Source organism: Micrasema longulum, unplaced genomic scaffold (assembly GCF_059751315.1).
Source record: "Micrasema longulum isolate JH-2025_06_02 unplaced genomic scaffold, ASM5975131v1 h1tg000177l, whole genome shotgun sequence".
NCBI classification, from domain to species: domain Eukaryota; kingdom Metazoa; phylum Arthropoda; class Insecta; order Trichoptera; family Brachycentridae; genus Micrasema; species Micrasema longulum.
In genome coordinates, this window is record NW_028277382.1 from 389537 (window position 1) to 417361 (window position 27825).

A 27825-nucleotide genomic window follows, 5' to 3' on the forward strand; every position below is an offset into this window, starting at 1 on the left:
AAATATTATAATAAATAAAAAATAAAAAAAGAAATGCACCAATGCCTTATGCGACATTGGATGGGGACGGGGGAAAATGGTGAAGGCGTAGCGTTTACCATTCTGCATTAGTTTGAATTCCACATGTCTACACATACAAATCCCGTTTTTTCCATTGCAAAAAATCCAATAATTGTAAATAATTCTTATTTTTATTCGTTTACCGCTTATGTTAACTGTTAACTTATCTAATCGTTGGATATATTCAATACATTTATTTATATACTTGATAAATGTTATTATATGTATTGGTGTCTTATCAGATTAGCCATAGTTTTTTTTAATACAGTTTAGTTCGTGGCAGAAGTATTCCTATGTCGCTTTTATCCAAATAAAAGGAATATAAACTAAATTTAGAGTAATGAATTGATTAAAGTTCGTCGTTGGTTGAGTGATTAAAAAGTTTTAAATAAAGTAATTTCTATTAAGTTTATTTAAACCCTACTTGTAAATAATCAAAGTGTGTTACGAAATATTAGTGAAATCTTGTAACAAAATTGTGATTATTCTCTACTAGAATATTAAATAACGGTTTTTTTACTATACTTAAATATTGAAAAGTGTTGGTGTGTTAACTTATGAATTTGTTGCATAATGTTAAAAAAACACTTATTAAATGCAACACCGTAATATGTAAATTATGAAAGAATTATTATTGTGACATTTTTGAGTGTCGGTTCTGTGTTGATATCAACATTTTAGTTAATTGTTATTTCTAATAGTTTTACATCGATCAATTAAAGTATGTAGTGAGTTATAATGCTAAATATTTTGAAGTTTCGTGGTTTTAAATAAAAATAAATAAATAGGAAATAGAAACATTTTTTCACATTATTATTTTTAAAACCGTCTCGCGGTGGTAATCATATTAGTTTTTAAACGTTTGCAATGAGTTTTGTCAACTAAATTATACAAAAACACAGTGATTGTCACTTTTGCCACTGATCATCGTGGTTTCGGATGTGTCAGGGTTTAAAAATATCCTGTATGTATTTGTATGTATAAATAAAAATTAATAAATTTAATAACATTTAGGAAAATGTTTGACCCCAAAGTTAATGCTTTAAAATGAGTTATACAAAACTTTTAGGCATATTTTTAATCAGAAATACATAAAAAAAATATTCTTTTAATCTAATGTTTATTTACTTTATTTTTAGTACTAGCGCGATTTTGAAAGAACAGCGTTTTATTACGCGATTTCCTTACGTTTTATAAGACTACAACCTTAAACGACACAATAAAAATACCAAGTGTTGCTTTACCCACCGCTCATTATTTATCAACTGAAAACAGTTTAAATTATGTATTTTTGTTATACTTATTTCAATGACAATGATGAGACATGCTCAGAGTATCAATTGATTTGTGATTATTAAATAATTCATCACTTCTCTAGTTTCGTGATTACAATGGCTGCCATGATTATCTTCCTTAAACGAGTGCGTATTGTTTCAACTCGTTAAATAAAGATTAATTGTAATTCTCAATCCTTAGAAGAGAATCATAATGAATTTCGTTTTTAGCCAACGATGCGAGAACCAAATTCCCGTCCGATCGTAATACAATTGTGAGGTTATATCTGGTGTAATTTTCGTGATTATCGTTACCAGATAGAAGCCTAATGAGTACGTTTTATTTGAACGAAATCGGAACTACAAATGAGAAGAAGTTCGAAGAAACGAAAAAAGGAAGAGAAAGATTTAAGTTGCAAGAAAAGATGCATTTTGGTTGGAAAGAAAAGTACCGGTTAGAAAAATTTGACAGTACGTATTTTTTATTTATCTTTATTAATGATTTCTCTATTTTTTGTATGCTTTTAAAAACTGCATTAAATTTTTTTTGTACGATCAATTCAAATATAAAAAATGTGTTTTTAAAAATTTATTTCACATAAAACTTTTTATTTTTTCATTTCTATATGAATACTTTACTGGGCACACCCGTGTCGAGGCATTCTGTTCCAGATACAGTAGTTGGTATCTATTGTAATATTTGCGTATACATACACACGCATAAATGTATTCATAGATATGTAAATAAATTGTAAAAAAATAATAATAACAAAAATCCTAAAAGTAGTAAGATAAGCACAGCACATAGGTACTGTGCAGATATTCAGCCGAGAAGCATGCCACCGTCGCGTATGTTTTCTGTCGATCAATTCCAGTTTTTAAGGACATAATGTTACCAGGGGTGGTATTCTGAATCGTCTCTACCCCCTAGAGAGTGATTAATTTTGTAATTTGTATTTTTTGCATGTTTTTACACTTTACTTCATATCTGGCCCCACTAATCATTAAACGTCAAATAAATGTGATCACGTAGAATCAAACAGCTTTATACATCATTTGACGTTTAATCATCATTGTAGCCATTATATGAAGCAAAGTGTCGTCGCATAAAAAAAAAATCCCTAAATTATCCACTCTCCAGGGGATAGAGAAGATTCATAATACCACCCCAGACACCGTAATTATTATAAAAAATCGATACCACAAAAGTCGCAAATCAAATGAATAAATACATAATATAATCGACTCAAAAATATTTTTTTTCCAACAATGTTTGAGTATGTCCAAATGCTTGCAGACTGGCTGGATTTTCTCCCTAGGGAGTTGTTCATATTTAAATTTATTTAAACAGAGAGGGAAAACATTTTTGAAAAGGGAATATGGAAGTCTAGGTATTTACAGGGCTTATGACACTTAAACCAGCCAATGACAGGTCATAAGCCCTGTGAATGCCTAGACTTCCATATTCCCTTCTCAAAAATATTTTCCTCCTCTGTTGAAATAAATTTAAATATTTTTTTTTATTCAATTTATGTTGGTTGTTTTTTTAAGTATGGTACAAATTGAAATTGGAATAAAAGTAGCAAATCTTTGTTCGAATTGATTTGTTTTTACTATGTGAAACATAATGAAAATCCATATTAAAAAAATAAATATTCATTATATTCAATGTACTCGTCGTTAGCGCAATCTATCTATCTATTTTTTGGCAACTTTTTCCAACGAATCCGGCGTTACTCCCAAAATGGTGCGTGTTATAACCTTCCAATGCTTTGGGAGATGCTGGTTTGGTTCCACAGACCATGCACTCCATGTAGCCCCGTAGATAATAATCCAATGGTTAATCACAGTATCGCGATTGTGGAGGCCAATACTTATTAACAGGACCGACTCTGCAAATAATGCTTTCGGTGACCTTGTCACGCAGCAAATTCGTGATTTCACGAAGAGCCCTATACGTTTGGCGAACTTACAATTTGCAAAGCGTTGTTCGAGCGAAAGGCGTCGAAATATTTAGCCATTACCGACCATTATTGAGTTGAGAATTGTTTCAGAGCACAAATGTAAAAAGAAACGTCATCATTAGTTTGACATCGAATGTTCTATCACGACAAAAATACCACCCGTTATTATGCGCGTATTTCAAAACAGTTGTTCATTTGTCACACTTATCCAGTTAATTAATAATTTTGCTATTCAGTACACTTTTGATTTTAAGTTTCTTTTGTTTTACGTAGACAAAGCATTAGCAATGTATGTATTGTGTTAGTATGGAAGTGTTTTGATTTTGTCAATATTTCCTGTAGCAGATGTTCATAGACTAACTTGACTTTATTTATTTATTATTTACATACAATATTACATTTTAAAAAAAAACATTTTAAAATATTTTTTTTTACAGGACTCACCAAGCTTGTAAGTATGGCTTGTCGGTAAAGATCCTTTACATGAAAACATATGATAACACTACATACTTAAATAAAAGGAGCTAAAAAAATACATGTATTTTATGTTTTCAAATAATATTTAGAAAAATGCAAAAAAAGCATAAAATAAATTTTTGATATCGCAATTATAAGATAAAAAATAAATTCAAAACTGGAATACCAAAATTTAAAACGGAAGTGTGTACATAATATTAATTAAAGCACAAAGCCTTTTTAAAAAAACATTATTTCTTTACATATCTATATCTATATCTATATCTATATCTATATCTATATCTATATCTATATCTATATCTATATCTATATCTATATCTATATCTATATCTATATCTATATCTATATCTATATCTATATCTATATCTATATCTATATCTACATTCATATCTTTATCCATATCTATATCTATATCCATATCTTTATCCATATCTATATCTATACCCGTACATGCTCACATACATATCCACACACACATATATACACATATATATACACATACATATATATGAACATATATAAATATCTATGTCAAAATTACATATTTATATTCCTGCCTTATATATATCTATATTTACAAATATTCTACTTTAATTATATATATACTCCTAATCGAATACCCAGTCCCTCATTTTGCCCTTGTCACTTTTGGTAGTGCCATTTCTAAGATTGTTAACAAATTTAACACAACTGGAACCACACATTTCAGAGTTCTTTTTCCATATTTGTTGCTTGTCTTTGAAATCACTTAACCTTCATTTTGTGTGAATCTTGTATAATAATCATGTTCTAATTAAATGTTAATTAACTACCCTAATATAAATATATAATATGTTCAATACATAATGACACAACATACATCAGAGTACGTATTCTGATGAGAAGTAAAAATTTATCTTCAATTTTATCTACAAAGTAAAATTAAGTTTTCTCTATGGAAAATAGAATATCTTTACAATTTTTTTTTCTAAACATGATCAATTACCGGTTACCGACGAAGATACTTTGAATTTTCATACAAATAACACTTTCTTACATAAATATCGATATTAGTTTATACCGTCTCAGTATATACCGATGAAGATAGCCATTCTTAATCGCGGCCCCGAGTTGCACTAGGGCTGGCAGTTTTCTGCAAAATGCACATTTTAGTTTATGTGGACAACCAGACTTAAAAACTCATAAAAACTGGTCAAACAGATAGTTAAATTATTTTTGGTATTAAAAAAAAAACCGAACCAATGCATTATTTATCGTTTGTCAAAGTAAAAAATATTCCAACTGTTGTGTAGATTTGATTATTCACTCTTTTCACGAAAGTCCTATTATCTCAGCTTCACTTATATATGGCTAGCTGCTTTTTGTTCTATGTTCATATTATAAGACAGGCGCCGTGGCGCAGTTGGCAAGACGGCCAACTGTAAAACTGGCGTCGCGGGTTCGATTCTCGCCAGTTGCAAGAAAAAAATCCAAGAAACAATTTTATCTCAATCGGTCTGGGTGTTGTGGTGTATTTTTCATTACGTCCTTCCATATCCCCTCTATCCCACCTGCTGATAAGCCTCAAAATAGAGGCTTAGCGGGTTATTCCTTTTAAATAAAAAAATTGGCCCTGAAGCCTGATCACCTTAACTCCCTGTAACAGATTATCGATATATGATAAATTTATTTTTATATACAGTGCCCTATGCACTTTCAGGTATTTATGATGTTGATCCACTGAGTACCTTAGGTTTTTTCTTTGAATTTTGATATCTTGGATAAAAAAATCGAGTTTGATCTGCCGATTTTTCAATGCACGTTAACAAATCCCCCAAAGGTCCGATTCCACTGCGGAGACCACCAGTCTTCATGGATTTGATATCTCTATCTGATTTATATTTTTAAAATGAATTCTATGAATAAAAATAGGTTTAAAATACGTAAATACTCGTAGTTCGGCTCCGGACGCGTTTCAGTTGAATCTCGAACCTTCTCATTGTAGTCGGGGACCTGATTACTGATTGTTTTCATACTTATGGTTAAGTTTGAATTGATCGCTTTGATAGGTTGCTCGTGCATATACAATATGTGAGTGTATATGTGTTTGTCTCTGTGTGCGTGGTACCCACGCTAAGGCTGCCGTACTTGGAGAATGCTTTACGAGAAAATCAATAATCGCATGGAATGTATTATTATTTTATTAGACAGTAATGTTGGCTCGATTGTTGTCGGATAGCATTTGCATGTATATCTGCTACTGAATGCATTGGTTTCAGCCTTTTCGTGCAACAGATTCTAGCCCATTGGATCGGGAAAATATGTAAGTATGTAAATAAATCTACCAAATTATAAAAATTAGACGTTTGAACGTGGAATAAAAAATCTGATGAATAAAGAAGGACGGTTCATTAAATAAAAAAATGTACTTGTTATTGCCCGCGGCTCCGCTCGCGTGGTATTATAGGCAGATTTGCTAATTAATTAGTTTGTCGTTACAATAAGAATTTTCCGAATGGAATGACATTTATGTTTTTGGGGATAACGTAGCCTGTTTCGATTGCCGGGCCTCCAACTACCGCTATGCAAAAAATACGGCAATTCGTTAGTATGTGGTAGTGGTCTTCAAACTCAATAAGGATGTGAGCTACTTTCAGAAATTTAACTTGTCTAGTGAGCCAACTATACAAATTCCCTCTTTATAGTTTTTGATCGTCGGCCCTTATCGTACCATACATAATATTTTTTATATTAGTGTTAATAAATTAGAATATCAGATTAACAATAAAACATAAAATGCGTACTTTAAATATTTATTTAAAATCAAAATAATAATTGAAAATAGGTGTGTAAACATAAAGAGTAAAAATAATTAGTGAAAAGAATGGTATTCACTTTCCTTCAATTCTCGGTGAGTACTTTGTCACTCCCATCCGAATGCAATTATCAAGATGTAAATCTGTGAATCTGTTTCTATACTTACTCTTAAAAAGCCTTTATAGTGAAAAACGTTGACAGCAACCTTTTAAGCATTTCCTTGAAATTTAGCACATTTTTTATTTATTTAGGAGTTCAATTTAATATCCTACGCGAGCCACCGAAAAAGCCTCGGCGAGCTACCGGTAGCTGACGAGCTACCGTGCGGCGATCACTGGTCTATGGCGACGTAGCATCTTTGTTTTGTTTCAACATTATTTTCCCGAGAGAGTCACATCTTTTTCGAAATAAAAAATACCTAATGACACGTATCGACTCTTCGGCTATCCCTATGTAAAATCACGTCGATCGGTTGCTCCGTTGCGAAGTGAAAGAAACTCAAACCAACAGACAAACACACTTTCGCATTTATAATATTATGTTATGGATTAGCAATATGATTTAAAAGCAAACATTTTTACAAATATGTTCTATAGACTACCAATATTTAAAAAAAAGTTAAGATATTATTATTTTTTTATTTATTTATTAATAACAAATAAAAATACAATATTACAACTAGATACAATTTTTTTACATTTATCAAATACATATATTTACATTAACGTTTCCCATTACATAAAAGAATTATATAGCTAATTATGTTATTATATAGCTAATTTTATGTAATAAAAATATATCTGATGTTATTATGTATATAAAACTGTCGTTATTCAATGCTTGTGTTTTTTTTATCTACTGTTGTTCTCTTGTACAATTTGGCATAGTTTATTTATTTTTTTATTAATAAATTTCATAAAAGGTACATGTTTAAAAAAAAATTCTATACATATCTACTTTAAAACATCTTGTAAATGTTATCACTATAACCCTCCAAAAAAGAGACTAACTCTTGTGCTTGGAGAGTGACTTACACTGTTGTAGTTGTTTATTGATTATTATAAGAGTTTATTTAATTTTAAATACGAGTACATAAGATAATAATAAAAACAGGATATATAAAGAAAAAACATAAAACAATAATACATTCATACTAATTAAAATTTAATGTAGTTTTTACACGCGTTCAAAAAATTTCTTTAGATTTACTATAAATTTATTTATTGAAATATTATTTTTAATAGTTTTTAGTTCATTGGGAAGATTATTATAATTTTTTACACCTTTGAAGACAAAGCTATTTTGACCATGACTTTTGTGGAATTTCGGAGTTTTAATATTTTGTTGGTATCTGAGTGACTTATTCATCTCAAATTCTTTTATTTAACATATAATTGAACCGTGCAATAAAATTAGCTACCTACAAGATGTTTTTGCTTAGAATAGGGTATTTTCACAAATCGTTGAAAATATGTTTGAAATATTTAGGATGGATTTTTACGATTCTAGTGATATAAATGTCAATGCAAGAAAACCAGTATTCATTTATAGTTTTTGGGTTTAAAAATGAGCACAGACAAAACGCCTCGCAGTTGGCGTCATGCCAGCCGAATGCGCTTCTAACAAACATTGCATGCAAGTATGGCGCGGTAACGTAGAAGGGCTGGAAACGTCTCGTTTTCAGGTAATTCAAAATATATGCATGTTTTAAACCATTGTAGAAAATGTATCATACTCGCGACGTCGCACGAAAAAAATATTACCGCTACCACCGTGATTTTTTCCCTTTCCAAAATTTTTTTTTAAAAGAAATATCTCACTAACCCTCTATTTTAGAGACTTATTAGAAGGTAGGAAACATAGGACACGAAAGGAGGTTATGAATAATACGCACAACACCCAGACCAAATGAGAAAAAATCTTTGGTAGATTTTTTTCTTGCGACTGGTAGTAATCAAACTCATGTCGTCAGTTTCACAGTTAGCCGTTTAAGCAACTGCGCCACGGCGCCACGGCACCATGATAAAAAATGTGAAAATACCCTATTCTACAATGTTTTTAATATTTCCAAAGATTTGTGGACACACTGGATTCCCTCTCTAGGGAGTTATTTATATAACAATATTTTGAGTTTGTCCAAATTTCTGTAGACAAGGACTGGATTCAACTCCCTGGGGAGCTGTTCTTGTCTACAGAAATTTGAACAAACTCAAAATATTGTTGATAAATCCACCTGGTCCATGAAGAAGTATAGAAATTGAAAAAATAACATTTTTAGGCGTTGCCTAGTATGTAGGTGAAATAATTCAATTAGATGAATCTCACCCGCATAAATAAAGGTTTCAGCTCTTTAACTTCACAAACATCAACAGATGAAAGAATCGAAGAAATATAGATGTTCAAATATGGGCAGAATGGTGAATGTTACACAGTGTGTAAAGTAGCAACTTAAACCAGCCATTGACAGGTCATAAGCCCTGTAGATGCCTAGACTTCTGTATTACCTTCTCCTAAATGTTCTTCATCTCTGTTGTAATATGTTAATAGTTATTTATATCTAAATTTGTTGCAACAGAGAAGAAAAACATTTCTGAGAAAGGAATATGAAAGTCTAGGCATTCATATGGCTTATGACCTGCCCCGAAAATGCTTAGATTTCATACTCCCTTCCCAAAAATATTTTCCCTCTCTGTGGCAACAAATTTTGAGCCTGTTCTGAGTAGATTTCTGACCAACTTCTTGTTAGCCCTTTGTATTATAATTGTAATCAGTATAATATTAGCATGTTTATCACTTTTGAAGGAATGCTCTATGTTATTTTGTAAATATCCCGCATCCTGCATTTTACAGATTCTGAAAAAAGCGGTTTGCAGGACGCTAAGAATGATATTAAGGAGAACTATGTGAGGAGAGATATAGAAAATATCTGTGATACAACTGACACACAAGAAATCCAAAATGCAACCCTTAAAAAGAGGATATTCACCCTACAGAATTTAATCAAAAAAAGAAAATCCAAAGAAGAGATTACGTCAAAAGGGATTTATAAAGGTGCGAATGTTTGCAAATAATATTTTAACTAACCAATTTTTACTAATTAGGTACCTGTTGCACGATTTATAAATAGTAGATTTTGAAAAATGCACACTAACTTAATTTTGTTTATATTATGTTTTGTATCAACTTTGTTTATTTTGTTTGCATGATTAGATTTAGATAGTATAGCATCTTAATATATTAACATAAAACATACGTCCCATGATTGTATATTATAATCATGAATTACATGAACACTATATATAGTCATTATCGTTATATGAGCAATGACTTTATACTGCATCATTGAATTTGATATTTATTTATTTGACGGACTTATGCAGTCCATTCTAACGATGGTAAATATAATATCTTATAATAGATACAGGCACTAATAAAATAAAATACAACTAAATAAAATTAAAGCTAGGACAAAAAAAAAATTACTACCTCAAGACAAGATCTGGTCTATCTTAGTGAATTTTTAAAACTATAAAGACTTACACCAAATCCAGATCTTGTCTCGAGTTAACAATACGACACAATCGGGACATTGGTGCATGCAAGCCATAGTTTGTGCTGTGTTGATCGAGGAACAGCACATTATTATTTCGCAACCGGCGGATCGGAACATCGAATGCCATCTGTTCCAGTAACGATGGTACATCAATTAAGCCATTCAGCAAATTAAACATAAATATGGAGTCAATGCTATTTCTACGTTTTTGTAGACTTGAAATTTTTAACATTGACTCAATTTCTCCGTAAGTGTAGTCTCCCCTCTCGAGGCCAATCATCCATGCTACTTTTCTTAGCAAACGATGTGGCACCGATTCGATATGATTTATCCGGCCTACATAGAAGGGAGACCAGATCACGGATGCATATTCTAAAAGAGGACGAACAAGTGAGCAATATAAGGTTTTAACCGTGAACATATGAATGAAGAAGTTCCGCTCCGCTTCCGGAAAATTGTGTATAAAAAATGATTTATTACACGCGCTAAAAATTAGAGAGTGAAAACTTTTCGAATTGAGCGAAGTTTCTCGAAAATGTACGACAAAATTAATCAAAATTAACTATTTTGAAACGTCACTGGTTCAGGGGAGTGTTATATAGCCAATAAATTACGTTTTATGATATATTTCTGGTTTCCGGGTAGCCGTGTTTAGTGTGTTTTGACGAGTACGGGGTCGTCTTTTTAAATCTCAAGAAAAACTCACAGACTCGAATTCGTGACGTCACGGGCGCGGCGGTGTTTTTTCAAAACTACAAGCCGACGGAGATGCCTGAAGGCTCTTTATGGACACCGTATGTTTCAAATGGAAAGCGGACATGGATTATAATGATAACGATGATGACGATCATGACAGTCTTTTGTGAATAAAAACAAAGTAAACTATTGACTGATAAGCGTTAAAAAATTTCACATCGGTGTGGTGGAGCGTTAGGACTATAAAGGACAATAGTGGGTGTTTTTATTATTCTTTTGAGAAAACTTGTGGCGTAAGTATTCGTACTATGACAACAATGAAATGGAGACACAAACATCTCTCCTTTCTCAAAACGATAATTTATTCGGAGGGAAAAGTTTGCGAATGGAACCAACAAAGAATTTCATAATTAGATCGACCTTTTTCGACCTTTTTGGACCGTAGGTCATTCGTTCGGCATTCCCAGGAGAAGGGAGTTCGGCGGAGCCACGTGTTGTGCGTGCGCCCGCGGCATGGCGACACCCTCAATACTGGGCACTGAGTACTGAGTACTGAGTACGTACTGTCGTATAATAGTTCCAGCCTTCCCACTACACCAGTGTCTACGTATGATGGTGCTTTCGACAGTTTACAATAGAGGAGACGTACCGAATATGGAGTTGCTGAGGGAAAAAATTCTTATTAATTACGAGTAAAATCATTTTTTTTACTAAGCATTACACATTGAAATCTTTGGGAACATAGTTATGTAACATAAAATGCCATCTAAACATTAAAAAAAGCTATTTTATCAACATAAAGAACTTTCAATCCAGGGTCTTGATTATTAAATAAAACTTTAAAATTTTAGAAATTAAAAACGCGATTCATAATAAATAATTGAAAAAACAATAATTGCTTTTATCCACTCCTGTCTAGTTTTTTTTTAAAAAAAAAAAGAAATATTTGCGTTCTTATGGTTTACCCAAATATTTAATTTTGAGGGCCATTTTCAACGAGTTGTAAATAACTCACTACTAGAAAATGGGAATCAAGTTGGGGTAGAGTTAGATTCGAACCACGGACCTTCGGTCCGTAAGTCCGAGACTAGCCACAGGACCACAACCCGATTCTGAGATTTAAAGATCGTATCCATCTCACTTCAAACTTCCTTTCTGTACAAGAACAAAATGATAAAACTTGACTTTTATTAGCTCCAGACGTTTCTATGTTATATTGAGTAATCACTATTAAAATAAAGTAGAATAGAAATCATTAGTTAATTATACCCCGATGAAGCCACTTGAATAGCTTTGAAACCGGTCGGTAGAAAAAATAAGTTCATAAAAACAAAGTTGCTTTATTATTTATTTTAAATAAAATATTGATGAACCCTTACGGGTTATAACCAGGGCGGTTCCTTAGTATGGGCATAAGTGCAGTGCACTGCCAAGTAAAAATATGAGTAAATAAATTAGTAATTTTATTGATAGTAAAAATATGTTTTTAGCTAGGTACAAAGAAGCAGGGATTTGTTGCAATATTATACTCGTAAACATAAAAATATTTAATACTAGCGCCAAAATATCTAGCGAGATCGACTCTAGCGGGCGATCTTCTCATTTTGTCTACGCATGCGCAATCGTCCCCGTGCATATTCTGTTTTGCACAATTCTTTACCCTGAATTTGTATGAAAAAATATCTCCATATCTCCTAAAATCGTCATTTGAGCGAGATAGGCAACGCTTCATAGCGGCGAATCGTGTGTTAGAGGGAGAAGATAATATACATACTCCGGGCATTGCCAACGCATGTGTAGATTTGAAGTTTGAAGTTCGTCTGTAATGTCACTTTGAACATGCGTAATGACATGATATTAGTACGAATTTAGTTAATTTAGTTACCAATAACGTGCGTATAATGTTAGGCGAATTTAGCGTTCCGTTCCGATGCGCGGGCTGTCAGACTATTGCTCGTTTATCACGTCAGACCTATCATATTGTTTTGATATTATTGAACTTAATATACAAGTTGACGTAATGTAAAGAAATGCACTGCCAATGTTTTCGGTCATGAGCCGCCAGTGGTTATAACTTTCATTTTACAAAAATAATATATCTTTTTTTTTTTTCGTACTCTGTTATTGATAATACTAGCTTTTACACCTTTTGAAAAGTTCATACATTTATTTTATTTTAGCAGTTTATTTATTTATTTTATTTGGTTGTTCAACACGACTGAAAAAGTTATATGCCTCTCTATGAGTATTCGGCCTGTAATAAGGAAAACGACGGATGTGAGATTCACCCAAGTATCAAATAATATACTTTTATACTTATAGAGTTCTGTTGTTGAGTAAAGTTGAAAAACGTCACATGCGTCGTTGTACTACGATCATAACGAATTGACAAATTCTGTGGCATTAAGGTAAAGAGGTATACGTATGTCATTAGTGAATTGTGCAGGGGAGCCATTTAAAGTTTCTTACTGGTTTATGTCTTTGACATACTATTTTGGGTGCTATCTTAAAATAAACTTTAAATGCGTAAACTTAGGAATGAATTACTAGAAGCAGTACAAGTCGTATTGGGTTTCTTTTCATATTTGATTTTTAAATATTGTTAAAAGCAATTTTTACATAAGTTACATGTACTTTATTTTACCTAATAGTATCTTTGAATTATACGGCGCTAACCAATTTTATTATTGAAATAGTGAAATGTTTTTTTTTCTTGTTTTTATATCTTCACCCAAACTGCCGTAGACCTTTCAGAGTGGAACTGCATACTAAACTTATTTTCTCAATTTTAGTGACATGTAACTACCCAAATGCCACAGAATAGGGAAATATTACATACTACAAATACCAATAAAAATATATGAAATGGATTTAGATTTTTTTTTTTTTTCAAAATCAATATAAATATTGTGATGAAATGTTTTCATACATAAATGTAAAAAAGATTTTTATTGAAAATACGTTGCTAAAAAAACGCAACATGTTTGGCCTTGGCAGTTGTGACATTAAGATTTGTGACAATGTTCTAAACCAATCGTGATGTATTAGGGGCGTGGCTAATGGGATGACAGTTTTTGCGAAAATTAAAAATTACAAATTATTATTTTTTTACGCTACTAATAATAAGTAAAAGAGACCATATACCTTTTTTACTTTGAAAATGTTTTTTGAAAAGTGATATTTCCCTATTATAGCTTTGACGGTGCGTCAATACTGCGGCGCCTACATCAATGAAGTATGGGATTTGTTCACTATACTTAGCTGCCAATATTTACGAAATTTCATGAGCGTGCAGACGTCAAAGGTGCCATGAAACGTTGCCGCTTTTATAATATTCCGAAAATATTCGTTTGCAAAATACTTGGTTCCCAAAGGGAAAAGTTATCAATATTTTAGTATGTCCAAATGTTTGTTATACAAGTACCTACCGAGTTTTGCTTTCTAGGGAGTTTATCAAGATTGGTATTTTATTTGAATAATTGACGAATAGCTATTAAAACAGAGATGAAGAACATTTTTGAGAAGGGAACATACAAGGAACATGTATCACTTGAAACCATACATACGATACCCAGTGTTGAGACTAGTTTACCTGGGGCTAGTTGACCCAATAATTCAATATGGATTAAGAATATGGGGACTAAGTTTCAAATCTTATACCGACAGAGTCTTGAACTTACAAATCCAAATTTTAAAAACTATCGTATCTGTAAAAATAAAGATTGAGGCAAAAGACAATAATAAAATATTATTTGATTATGTTAACGTTTTGCCACTTTATAAACAGTGTCGGTATAAGATAATGACAGATCATTTCCTCGGTTGCAGTTTTAAATACAAAGTAACCCACCAGATAGTGACCCGACAAGTATCGGCACAGCAGCTGACGGTGCCGCGACAGAAGAACTACAAAGGAGATAGAACAATGGGGAGTGTAGTACCAAAACTGTTTAATTTAATACCAGTAGAAACAACCCTAAATTCATTTTTAAAAAATAGTCAAAACCTTATCAAAAACAGCAAGTGAAACTTAAGTGTGAACATAAATTATTATATTCTTCATTTAGTATTAAACTATGTACTTATATTTTATAAATAAAAAAAAAAATGTGATGTAACCCGCAGACAAGCTTCGGCTTTGCGGGAGCAAAAATACAATTATGTATGTTACTTATTTGTTAAAATAAATAAAACTTTTAAAATTAAAAAAAAAAAGTTTAGGCATTTACAGGTTAAACTAACCGGTCTAAGAAGTATTGGACGTTAACATAAGTTGTGTCAAACAGTAAAACAAAACGGCAAAGGTCATCATTCGAAAGTAATTTTCTGTTCTACAAGATATTGTTTTTATTTTTACGTAACAGATATAATTTTATTTGATTACAAGCCTTAAAAATAAGAAAAAATCGAGGGAATAAAGAAGAAAACAAATCAGGAGAATACATTATTGACTAATTTGTTGTAAAATAATGAAGGGAACTATCGGGTCGATATTAAATAAGAACGCCTTTTTCGAATACCGCAATTAATAACGCGAAGAAATTACAACAAATTAATTAAATTTATTTCAACAGAGAGGGAAAACATTTTTGAAAAGGGAATATGGAAGTCTAGGCATTAACAGGGCTTATGACCGGTCATTGGCTGGTTTAAGTGGCCACTTTAAGCACTGTGTAACACTCACCATTCTTCCCATGTTTGAACATCCACATTTCCTCAACTCTTCCATCTGTTGACTTTTGTGAAGTAAAAGAGCTGAAACCACGTGTGTGAGATTCATCCGGCTAAACCAAATCACCTACTAGGCAATGCTTGAAAACAATTTTTAAATTTTTATACTTCTTCTTTTACCTGGTAGTTAATTCAACAATGTTTGAGTATGTCCAAATGCTTGCAGACTGGCTGAATTAACAAATTAACTAGTAACGTATTCTCCTTATTTGTTTTCCCCCTTATTCTTTCGATTGAAAGCGAGGATTATTTACGTTAACGCCTAATATATTTTTAGGCGTGTTTCAGTAAGCTTGTTTTATTTATTATTAATATTTAAAATATTAACTTTGCTGTCAAACGCTTTTCTAAATGTGGATAAATATTTGTATGTAACCACCTACCGAATGTCTACCGGCTTACCGTCTCATCGTCACGACACCGATTAAACCAACATGCAAAACCCACTATACATCTTCACCATAGTTGTTGCACAAAAATAAAAAAACCAACACGCCATGCATTTCAATAAATTACCCTTACATGTACTGATTAGGTTATGAAAATCTTTTACGCTGTGGGAGAAATAGTTGGAAAAAGAGGGAGGGGAGGAAGGGAGGGGCGTGAGTGTAATAGGTATAGGGTGACAATTAAAATGGAACATCGTAAAATGGACTATATTGAAAGGTTGTTTGATGATTGATCAAAGGAACATAATATTTTAAAGCTTTCCTAATGTAAAATATTTCCATATTATTTACTCTTAAATCTTTATTATTTGTATGTAAGATTAAGAGTACTAAACTAAGAGTAACTCCTGTATCTTTATCAAAGTCATGGTTGAAATTGATTAGATGATTTGCTTGCATGTTGGTTTAATTTGTGTCCTGACAAAGAGACGGATACGTCTCGAAACAGGTAGACAAAGAAAAGTCGGTAAGTGATTACATACAAAAAATAATTTATTTAATTTTATATTATACAATAGGTAGTTAACATACGTTTTCTGTTTCAATATTGAAGTATTTTGTTTTTTCTATTTTGCTGTTCCTCTTTAAAAAAGAGGCTAGCTCTTGTGCTTAAAGAAGGACTTACACTAGATTATTATTGATTAGTATTTATATTTATTTATAATTTTACATTGTTTAAATTCAATTTTTTATACAGAATAATGTTCCCTCACTGGGGTGTCCCGTGCCGAGGGAAACATTTTACAAAATTTGAAACATGCCTTAAAATAGTTATTTAACAAAGTTAACATAATAATAATAATAAAAATACGTAATTAATCTAATTAACCTAATTATCATTAACATAATAAACAATATAAACTAAAATAATCATAACAAACGTAACCAATTAATACAGACCAATAGAACAAATTTCATAAATAGTACACTCATTTTACCTATTTGGCTTGATCCACTGATCGATCCGTGCGCAACCCACCTCCACTATCCATTTCTTGAAAGCAATTTTATAATGAGAGTATAGGTAATTCAAACAGTTTAATGTTTTGGCATACTTTGATAGTCTTTTATATTGATTTATTATACGGTACAAGTGCCTTCTACGATATAAAACATAAAAATATAATGAGTTTAGTTAGATATCATAACATTGATGTATAAAAAGAAAAGAAAATATATATATATACATACATGTATGTCAGCATACAAAATATATAAAAAAGATAGTATATTATGAACATAAAATGAGTTGACAGCAGATCATTAGCATAAGTAACTTTTGCAAATTGATCGTTAATCGTTATAAAACATCATATAATATTTATGAAGAGATGATTTGAATTCACAGAGACTCGAGTAAAAATGACGATATGAGAGGCACATTCATTTCCTAGTCTGTGTATATGCGGCAGAGGTTAGTGACAAAGATAGTTGGTTTGAGAAGGGTGACAATAATATATAGTATTTTGTCTAGTTCTACGTGTTGGTATTTTAATATTTATTAAATCCAGGAGCTTGCAACAATCGAATTCAGACTTAATGATTTTATACTAAAATATTAAGTCATTTATATTGTTTCTATTAGTTTTTTAAGCGTTCCTTTAATTCTATTTGAACTGGTTAATGTTTTTTATTATCTTAATTTCTGTACGGAGGCTATTCAAGTTTTTTAAACCTAAGTAAATATGACTGTATTTTTCGCATGTGCGATGTAGTGTCTACGTTAGGAATAATATATACTTAGTGTCGTTGAGAAAGTTGATCTTTTTTAATATAACTTTAAGAGTAATTTTCCTCTGTACTACTTTTAAGGAGTTCATTATGTTATTGCGTGCTTTGTAAAACAAAGTTTCAGTCTTTTCATTTAGTCGTAATATTTTTACAAGACTTGATTAGTGAAAAATAACTACTTATTCAAGGAAGGGTGAAGAATGTTACATAAGTCCACAAAATTAAAATAACTTTGTTATTACTGTTTATTTTGAATTTGTGGATTAATGAACAACTCGTCTTTATTTACACACTAAATTACAATGAACTTCAATAAAAAAAAACATTTCCAAACGAACTTATGTTTTTCAAAATATCTTAGGCTCTGGTACTCAAAGTAAAATTTCATTGCGAAAAACTAGAAATATATTTTTTTTAAAAGATGTAAACCAAGTAAAAAAAAAACTGAATGAACATTTGCCTCTAAATGTAATAGATTAAACGTACTAAGTATATGTACATAACAATATTTTTATTTATTTATCTTTACTGTTTCGAGATACATTTTAGTTAATTTTTAGCAAATTAATTTATGTAAAAAAAATATTCGTAGAAATATTTCACAGATTTTGGAAATTTCGTGATGCGGAAATCACATTCAAAATAAACCAAATAATATTGTACATATAAAATGGATCGTACATTTTTTATCCTTCTTTTCTACCCGCGCATTAGAAATTCCAAGAAAAAATGGGAATCAAAATTTTCGATATTCTTATTTCGTAGAAAATCTTCCGTAATCCTAAGCTCTCAAATTTTATACCAGTTTATAACGAAAAACAGTGATTGAAGGGCAGTGGCGCACCCAGGTTTGTTTCGGGGATTCATATTTTGTAGGTATAGTGCGTTCTCATGTTTAATAACCCTGTGTTAGTAGCGGGCGCACTAGAATGATTTGTATGAAAACTTATTATTACACACACATAAAGCAAAGGTTTATTAGAGAATCCGTGTAAATATAATTCTTCTTTTGAGATTTACATATATTTTTTATAGCGGACAGTCAAATTATTTTCTCCAAAACTGCCAATGTGAGCTAGTGGATTATGCAGCCAACAATCTATTAAAATGTACTCGAACCAGAGAAAATCAATAAATAAAAACACTGACTAACCTGGTGTTGAGTCTTCTTCCTTGTCGGCGATCAGCTCACGCGCTAACGGAAAAACTGGTGATCAGGAAAACTGCATGCACACAATTGTCTGGAGTCTGGAGGCGGCGCGGCGGATGATGATTAATGGCGATGAATGATAAAATGTTTGCGGCGTTATATTAACTTTTACGGCGAAAAGCGAAAAATACTTTTCAACAATTAGAAAAGCGTGCGAACATAACTCGTTGAAAAAGCGAAGAGTGGCGCAGAGGACGAGCAGTGTTGCCAACCAACAAAATGTCCCGTCAGGCGTGGCAACCTCACAAATTAAAATTAGCCAGTATCTACTTACATGCGATTCTTCTGGCTAAAATACATTGAAATAATTTATCGGCTCAACCATTTATGAAAAGGTTTATTTATTAATGATTTAAGTGGACTGTACATAGGTGCCTATTTCAAAGATAGTAAACAGAAATAGTAAAATATATATATATATATTTGGCAGCATTAGTGTCTTCTCCACTGGTCTTTTTTCAGTCTGCAATGTTCTGGTCCAAAATTTAAGCAATCTACAGGGAAGTTCGGTGCTAGGGAAAATTGTAAACAAAAAATGTTTTCTTAAACGCGGTAAAAATAAAGCATTTAATTGTACAGAGTGTCGAAGTTTCTAGAAACTGTATAAAAAACTAAATAAAATAGACTACGTTGAACTACAGCACAAGTTTTTGTTAATTAACTAATCAACTACAGCGTTGGATAGATTTCCAGTTTTCGGGAAGCAAACTCAGGACAATTCACGGACCATGACTAGTGACGTCACAGGAGGAGTAATTTCAAAATGAGGAAGTTTAGTGTTTAAAAAAAAATGTTAATAGACTATTAATCTAAGCTATTTAAAAAAATATATATATAAATCGTATTATCAGCGCTATAAAAATATGTTGAAAAGGTAGGAGTGTACTAAAAAAGAACAATGCTGGATGGGTTTCCTTGTATAAAAATCAATTTGGGACTCGAAACAATTGTATTGTTTACTCTTTATTGTACATTAATTTTTAAAAAATATAACATGTTATAAAATATTTAAAAAAAATTGTAACAAAGATTGACAGAGGATTGATAAAGTTGATAGCTTTAAATACTTGGGAGTTCACATAACTGAGGATGGAAGCATGCATAAAGAGCTCGCAACCCGCCTAGGAATTGCTGGAGCAACTTTTAACATGATGTGTGTTGTCTGGAACTCTAGTCTATACTCGGTCAAAACGAAATGCCGATTTTTCAACTCTTGTATAATGCCAGTAATCCTATATGGATGCGAATCTTGGCACCTTACCAAAGCTCAAAACACCAAACTTCTGAGTTTTGAGAGTAAGTGCTTGTGAAGAATATTAGGTATAAGGCGGTTCGATTTTATAACTAACATCGAAGCCCGAGAACGGATGCAGCAGCCTCCTATAACGGTGGACCTGGCTTGAACACGTGCTGCGCATGCCTCAGGAGAACCTAAAACCCAAGTTGCCTATTCTTTAAACCTGCGGGGCTCACGCCGTCCTGGAATGCCGTCAATGACGATCTTTAGACTTTATTCGGCGGTATTAAGGGGCGCTGGATTGACGTGAGAAGAGGCAAAAATGCTGGCCAGCCAGCGATAGGGTCTCCTGAAGGAAACTGGTGATGTCCACTCGCTCCACTTAGGAGCGGATGTGAAAAAGAAGCTTTATCTATTTTTTTATTCGAATTATCGTTTGCATCGAATAGTCTAGAAATTTCGAGACTTGATCTCCGAGACTAGTCTCAGTCTCGAGACTGGAAGTCCTAGTTGTGGTCCTGTGGCTAGTGTAGCGAACTCACGGATCAGAGGTCCGAGGTTCGAGCCCTACTCTACCCCAACATGTTTTCAATTTTCTAAGAATTATTTACAATTAAAAATAAAATAAAAAAAACTGTTTTTACTCTACTCTCTGGTCCCCACAATAATATAAAAATGTACAAAAAAGATTTTGCATGTACAAACGTAAGTGCCTATGTATATTTATTTTAATATTCGAGTACAAATATTGATTTTTTAAATAATTCGTTATTTGATATTCATGACACACTTGTTGAATTTCGGGGAGTTATGTCGTTCAAAACCTCCCCCTTGAGTGCGCCTCTGCTGAGGGGTGTATCTGCTTCAAGGGTAGCTTATCCCATGTGACATGAAATGTTATATTACATCTAAAACCCGCGTGTGATTCTTTGTAGAATGATTATACCTAGAAGTTTTTAAGGTGTTTCATATTTTATTTTATTAGGAAATACAATATAAATTATGATATGTATTATGCAAGTATAAAAATAAAATAGTGTATACATTTATTTAAAGTTTATCACAAATATAAATAAATTAATGCATATGCGTCACATAGCATTTTGATGAATAGGTATTTCTGTCACCATCGCGCTGATGCCTCCCCGTTTTTTTTCGAAAAAGATAACCGCACATGGGACTGATTATGCCTAAATAAAATAGACAAAGTCGATGTCTCGTATTCCCGATTTCTGCGCCCCAAAACTTAACCATTTTTTTTAAGGAAAGATTTTCAGAATGACATTTTCTGTATCGGTATCTTTTGCGTTTTTCAAAAAAAAAGATTTCCCATAAGAAACAATTTTTCAAAAACAATAGGGACATGCCAATGGTAAAAGTTTATGGCGTGTAAATAAATCATTGCTCTTGTGCAGTGTTTTTCGCATTCTGGGCGGAGGGGGTTTTTTGGTGATACTAACCCCCCCCCTCTATTAGCATTGCTCGTGATTGCGTTATTTTACGAGAAAAGAAAAGTACTCCAAGGAGATTGAGGGAGAGGAAAACAGGATAGGAAGAGATTTTTATTTATATCAATTTATTTTATAATTTTTAATACGGTTTAATATATTTGGATTGTATTATTTATTTTAACTATTGTTTTTTACTCGTGTACTGTGAAGTTCAAAGAAACAAAAAAAAAACATCTGAAGAAATTACCATTTAACAATATGCCGGCTAATGCATGAATAAAATTGGACATTAGTTTCAATAATATATTTTGATTCTTTTTGTTGTTATGAGTTCTCTTATGTTTAAGTATAAAATACTGTAAGGAATGTAGGTATGTTATTGGTAACAACAACATACCATCTCCATACCCACATATCCTGGCAAACTCATTCTTGATTTGTCTTTTCTACTTAACAACCTAAGCCTAATAGAGCCCGACATCTAGTATTCACGTATATTTATATTAAACCAGTACAAAAACTTCGTCTTATTATTTCAAGTGTCTTCAATGCAACACAACAAGTATATAACAAATACTAATTGTTTATTCTTTCTTTACCAGATGAGGCGGTATTCGGCTGCAGTCTCCAGCAAGTCTGCGACAAGGACAGGGCCGCGGTACCGGAGTTTGTTCGCCACTGCATCCGGGTCATCGAGTCCAAGGAGGACAACATGAACACCGACGGATTGTACCGGGCCAGCGGGAACCTTAGTCAAGTGCAGAAGATCAGAATGGAGGTGGGCTAATCTTTCAACATCACGTTGGCACACTGATTGCGGCATTTTTAGATCATTTTTGTTACGTGAAAGATAATGTGCCGACAAAACCGAAAATAGGGTGGATATAAGTCCGCTTTGAATTCCTGGCTGGGTAAAGTAATTGTTTTAAGTAGTCCTGCATTGTGGTATTTCATTATCCCTGGACTGGCATCTGAAGCTTAAGACTGATCATCGTACCTATCATGTTCTAACAAAATTGATCTAGAAACCTTATGATTAGAGTACTGATTCAGAGTCCTATTCATAATTAGGTCCGTATAGGATAATAAAGTGATATGTACTTAAAGTATACATCTGTACTCTAAGGATTATACATGTTGTTTGTTGTTACTTTCATAATGTTGCTTAAATAATTTTATTTTATGTATTTATTATTTAATACATCTAAATATTTTATAATATTATTTAATGCCCTTTCTCCTTTACATTAATAATGCAGTGCCGCATCTTCATATTTATTTATTTATACTTTTGCATTGTTTCTATTATTTTTTTTACAGAATAATGTGGGGTGTCCTGTGCCGAGGGAAACATTTTACAAAATGTGAAACGTGCCTAAGATTAGCTATTTAACAAAGTTAACATAATAATAACAATAAAAAAACGTAATTAATCTAACTAACCTAATTATCTTTAACATAATAAACAATAAATAATAAAAAAAACTAAAATAATCATAAAAAACATAACCAATTTATATACGAGACTATTTGGCTTGATCCACTCATCGATCCGTGCGCAAACCACCTCCAATATCCATTTCTTAATAGCAATTTTATATTGTGAGAACTTACTAATTGTCCTTATGGATAATGGAAGTAGATTGTACATTTAACCGAGGAGTAGGCCAATCCTCTTTGACCGAAGGTTGTATTTATTTTTTTGCAGCATCAGTTTGGAGTATCTAGTAACTCTTGTATTTGAAACGGAAGGTAGAGAATAATATTTACGTGCGTAAAGTAACAAAGCTCGTTTTATAGATTTTACATCAAGATTTTCAAATATACCGAGGGAGCTAGTTCTGATTGGGCTCTTGAGATAATTTTTATTAAAGCTTTTTGTGCAATACAATGATAATATATTTATTTCAAATTTTTTGTTTGCATTTGTTACATTTTGATAGTTTATTATGTCATTTATAAAATAACTTTGAACATTTGCAATGTAGTTATATGTATATTTTAATAAATTTTATGCCAGTGATGCCTATTGTGTATCCATTTTTAAAAAATAATTGAGCAGCAAATTTACAATAATTGATAAATGAGAATGGCTCAAGACAATAAGTAACAAAAACCTGTAAATTTAATGAAGTTTCGTCAAACCGGTCACAACTATTGATTATATGTTTGTCTATTATCAGTGGTAAATAAGTTTGCGTTTCTTGTCAGGTGGATAAAAATAACTTTGGTATCTTGGACAAGCCGGATACGGACGTCCACGTGCTGGCCGGAGCATTAAAGTTGTTCTTCAGGGAGTTAAAAGAGCCAGTTATTCCCTGCCGACTATTCCAGAGAGCACTGGATGCTACTTGTAAGTAAAAAAGCACCCAGGCAAAATATTTAATCATGCTGAGTGACATGGTTGTTTATAAATTTCTCGTTTACAATGTCTTAGATTCAAGTCACGTTTAAAGCCTTATTTGTTAAAAGAAATATTTGCATTTGATTGACTCAATAAAATAAATTTGGAGCGGGTTGCCCGTGGCTAGTGCCGCGGACTCGTGGATCAGATTCGAACCCCACTCTACTGCAACTTTATTACCATTTTCTAATAGTGAGTTATTTACAACTCGTTGAAAATGGCCCCCAAAATTGAAATATTCGGGTCATCATTCAAATCATCTTCTACTTCCTTGACATAGATTTATGTGGTCTGTTCTCCAAAAGGTTTTCTTTCTGTGCGATGGATTATTATCATCACTTAATTAGTTAATTTCAAAAGCACGTTTTTTACATATCCCTTTATCACATAAAATAATATAATAATCTGTAGTAATAGTCCAAAATGGAAAAAAATTGTTGTTTCATCTATTATATATTTTATTTTTTTTTATTAAGTTCACTAACTTTTTTTCTTATAATTCTTAACTATTTGAAATTGATTTTTGTTTTATGTTTTATTTCCTTAATTTTTATTTATACTTGTTTTCATTCCTTTGTTTCAAATTTATAATTATTTCTTTCTTTTATATAACTATGTCTTTACATACTTTTAAAAAAATGTTAGAATAGGCGTATATATTATACACAAAAATAAATTTTCTGGCTAACTAGAGTATAAACTTAAAACTCCATTACAAGTCGGGTAAAAAGATGGTTCAATATCAACATGTTTAAAAAATAATAATTATATATCTCTTTTCAGCGATTACCGATTACAGCGAAAAAGTGATGGAGTTTCGAGAAATTGTCAAAAGTCTTCCTGATTGTAACCGACACACACTCAAATATCTTCTTGAGCACTTGCTAAGGTAAACCTATTTTATTATTAACCAATTATTAGCTAAATCTCCAACACTTGTTTTTCACATTGTCATGAAATTTATATTAAAAAGTAGTATTCTTTTATGATTTGTATTATATAAGTTATTATTTAATTTGTTAGGTATTAATTATTATTGTTGCCTGTTAATGTTTCTTTTAATTATATTTTTATTTTGGTTAGTTGGAAGAAATCGCTATGTTAAATATTGGTATAGATAAAACTGCCAAGTGCAGGTACAATAGTTTTAAATCAATAATTTAATTTTCACACAGCATTTTTTTGTTTACAGAGTGACAGAAAGAGAAAGCAAAAACAGAATGCACATAGCCAATCTGTCCATCGTTCTAGGGCCGACTCTTCTATGGCCGCCTCCAGACATGATGAACATCATATCCATGGGATGTTTGCAACAGAACCTCGTTATAGAAATAATGCTAACAGAATTCAAATCCCTATTTACTAATAAGAATGATTATGAGACACCACTTTGATAATTCTAGTTACTAACATAAATCTATCTGCATAATATTGAATATAATGAGTGCATTGCGAATTAGATCAAAATAACTAATGTTTATAAAGGTATTTCATAATGATAACAAACCTTTGCTTAAAACATTGATCGCCATTACTTTTTTTCCTTTGATAGGTAAAACTTTGCAATGTGTTTTTAAGCATTGTCCCTATAACGTGGAATATAAGGCGTTTTTTTCAGCTGCAGATTTAATAATTATAGTATTGACCCGTTAATGCTCTTTCTTCTTCAATGGCACTAGAGGACATATCAAGCCGTGGCGTCCATCATTTTTTGCTTCCAACTCCTCAGCCATCCAGTGCAACCCTCCAGTTTAGTAGTTAGGATGCATCCTTTTTGATATAATCCATCCGAGGCAGTCTCAGTCTACCGACCTTTCTTCTGCCTGCGGGTGCCTATCCAAGACTTTCAGTATCTGTGATGATGGCATCCTCTGTATGTGTCGGACCCATCTCAGCTTGTTTGGTCTGTAGAGAGCTTGGGAGCTTTATAGATAATGTAAAACTCATCGTTATATATAATTCTCCAGATTTCTCTATCATTCTTTCGTTCTATTTTACTCTCCTCTCACAGATGTTCAGTATTTTGGCAGACACTGTTAGTGTCCACACCTCACACCCATACAAAACCATCGTTCTGGTGCTAGTTTTGTAGACACATTTGATCACTGGTAACAGAGAAGAACACTTTGTTCCCTGTTATGCTTCTTTTTATCTCTACACTATCATCATTGTCTTGTTGATTCTGTTGATGTATAATAATAACTTAAGTATGGATTTGAGCAGAAATTAAGAACGTTTTTGAGAAGGAAATATGGAGGTCTAAGCATAATGTTTATGTTACCACTTTACACATTGTAACATTCACCATATGGCATTCATTTGAACGAGCACATTTCTTAATTTTTTCATCTTTTGATCTTCAGAGGGTTGAATCCAGTACTCAACTACAGACGTTTGGACATTCTGAAAATATTGGTAGGTAAACATTGTCATTTACCACTGGTTCTAACGGCGATCAGCGCATTAAAAGTTTAGTTATCAATATGTCATTAATCAGATGGATTGATGAAGAAAAGATTTGAGTAAAGTACAAGAACTTTTAAGGATGCCTCTTGAATATTTCGGATCCCAAGTCTACTAATACCATTATTTTATAAATATTTATAATAATTTATTATTGAAAATTCATACAATCTGGTATGAAAAGGGATATTATTAGTATAAGTTATTCCTTTATAACCATTTTGAACAAAAGTGTAACTGTACTGTACGTGGACAGTATTTATTACATTTTTAGAAGCAAGAATAATCGGGTTGTTTAAAAGCAAAATTGAGTCCAAAATCAGTAGTAGTTAAAAAAAAGTGGATGGATGGAATAGTCAAAAATGTGTCCATCAAACGAAAACAAAAATTCACTCTGTTATTTGAGTTATTGACGCCATTTAAATATACTTATGCTGGCTTGATGAATCATATACAGAATAAAGCTGAAATAATCATAAACCACAAAGAATTTTAAGCCATAGAACAAACTTCTACATGAATATAAATAGCGTAAAATATTTGAGCAGTTTTGAAATTAAAATCATCACTTAAATTATTTATGAAACACATTTAAGGTGTCATTATTGGTTTAAGAAATATACTCATTGTGCAATTCAATGTCACCATATGATTAAAATCTTACTAATAATGATTTTTGGGACCAAATCATGATCTGTTTTCTTCAACCTTTCTATAAAGCCTCTATTTTTACTCAAACCTAAGTTTTGAACGGTTAAGTTACTATCACCTTTATCTTTCTTAAAATTATTATGAACTCGTTTTAATTATATGAAGTATTTGCCTTGTAATGATATTACGTTGTTACTTGTCTCCTTATTTGGTGGGTGAATCACTCAATTTGATCATCGTTACATTACAAAGTTTCAACTTGTTCATATAGCGTACTTTTTTACACTGAGCCTTCAATAACACAGCATGTAGATGAATTCCACACTAATCAGAAATGAGATTGGGTCAAATGTCCAGATATGAGAATACTAAGGCTTGCTATTTAAATTCCAGTTCCAGTTCAATCTTGATCGTTTATTACACGAAGGCTAGGGTCAGTCTCACGCTTAAAGATGTATAAGCTGAACCACAACCTGTTGTAAGATCTTAATTTAAATTGTAACTACTTAATTGCATTATTAGAGGTTGCACTGTATTTTGGATGTCTTTTAATCTATAATGTTAATTTGAATGGTCCAATGTCATTCTCGGGAACAATCGATGCTGTGATGTTTATTTAATAATGTTATTCCTTAAAGAGGAATTTTTCCATTTTCTCTCTAATTATTGTTAGTTATG

The 27825-nt window shown here is 31.9% G+C and overlaps 1 protein-coding gene across 4 annotated transcripts in view; it reads left to right on the forward strand.

The window, feature by feature from the left end:
- LOC148283947 (rho GTPase-activating protein 15-like) overlaps positions 1 to 25562 on the forward strand; it is a 162063-nt gene extending 136501 nt beyond the window's left edge. For all 4 annotated transcript variants that reach the window (XM_088242915.1, XM_088242914.1, XM_088242916.1 and 1 more), the window contains exons 8-12: positions 9422 to 9622; positions 22232 to 22407; positions 23841 to 23982; positions 24817 to 24922; positions 25226 to 25562. In XM_088242915.1, coding sequence (XP_088099041.1) covers positions 9422 to 9622; positions 22232 to 22407; positions 23841 to 23982; positions 24817 to 24922; positions 25226 to 25427 — 827 coding nt within the window. In that variant the 3' untranslated portion in view covers positions 25428 to 25562. The remainder of the gene's footprint in view (positions 1 to 9421; positions 9623 to 22231; positions 22408 to 23840; positions 23983 to 24816; positions 24923 to 25225) is intronic.
- Positions 25563 to 27825: the final 2263 nt, after the last annotated feature.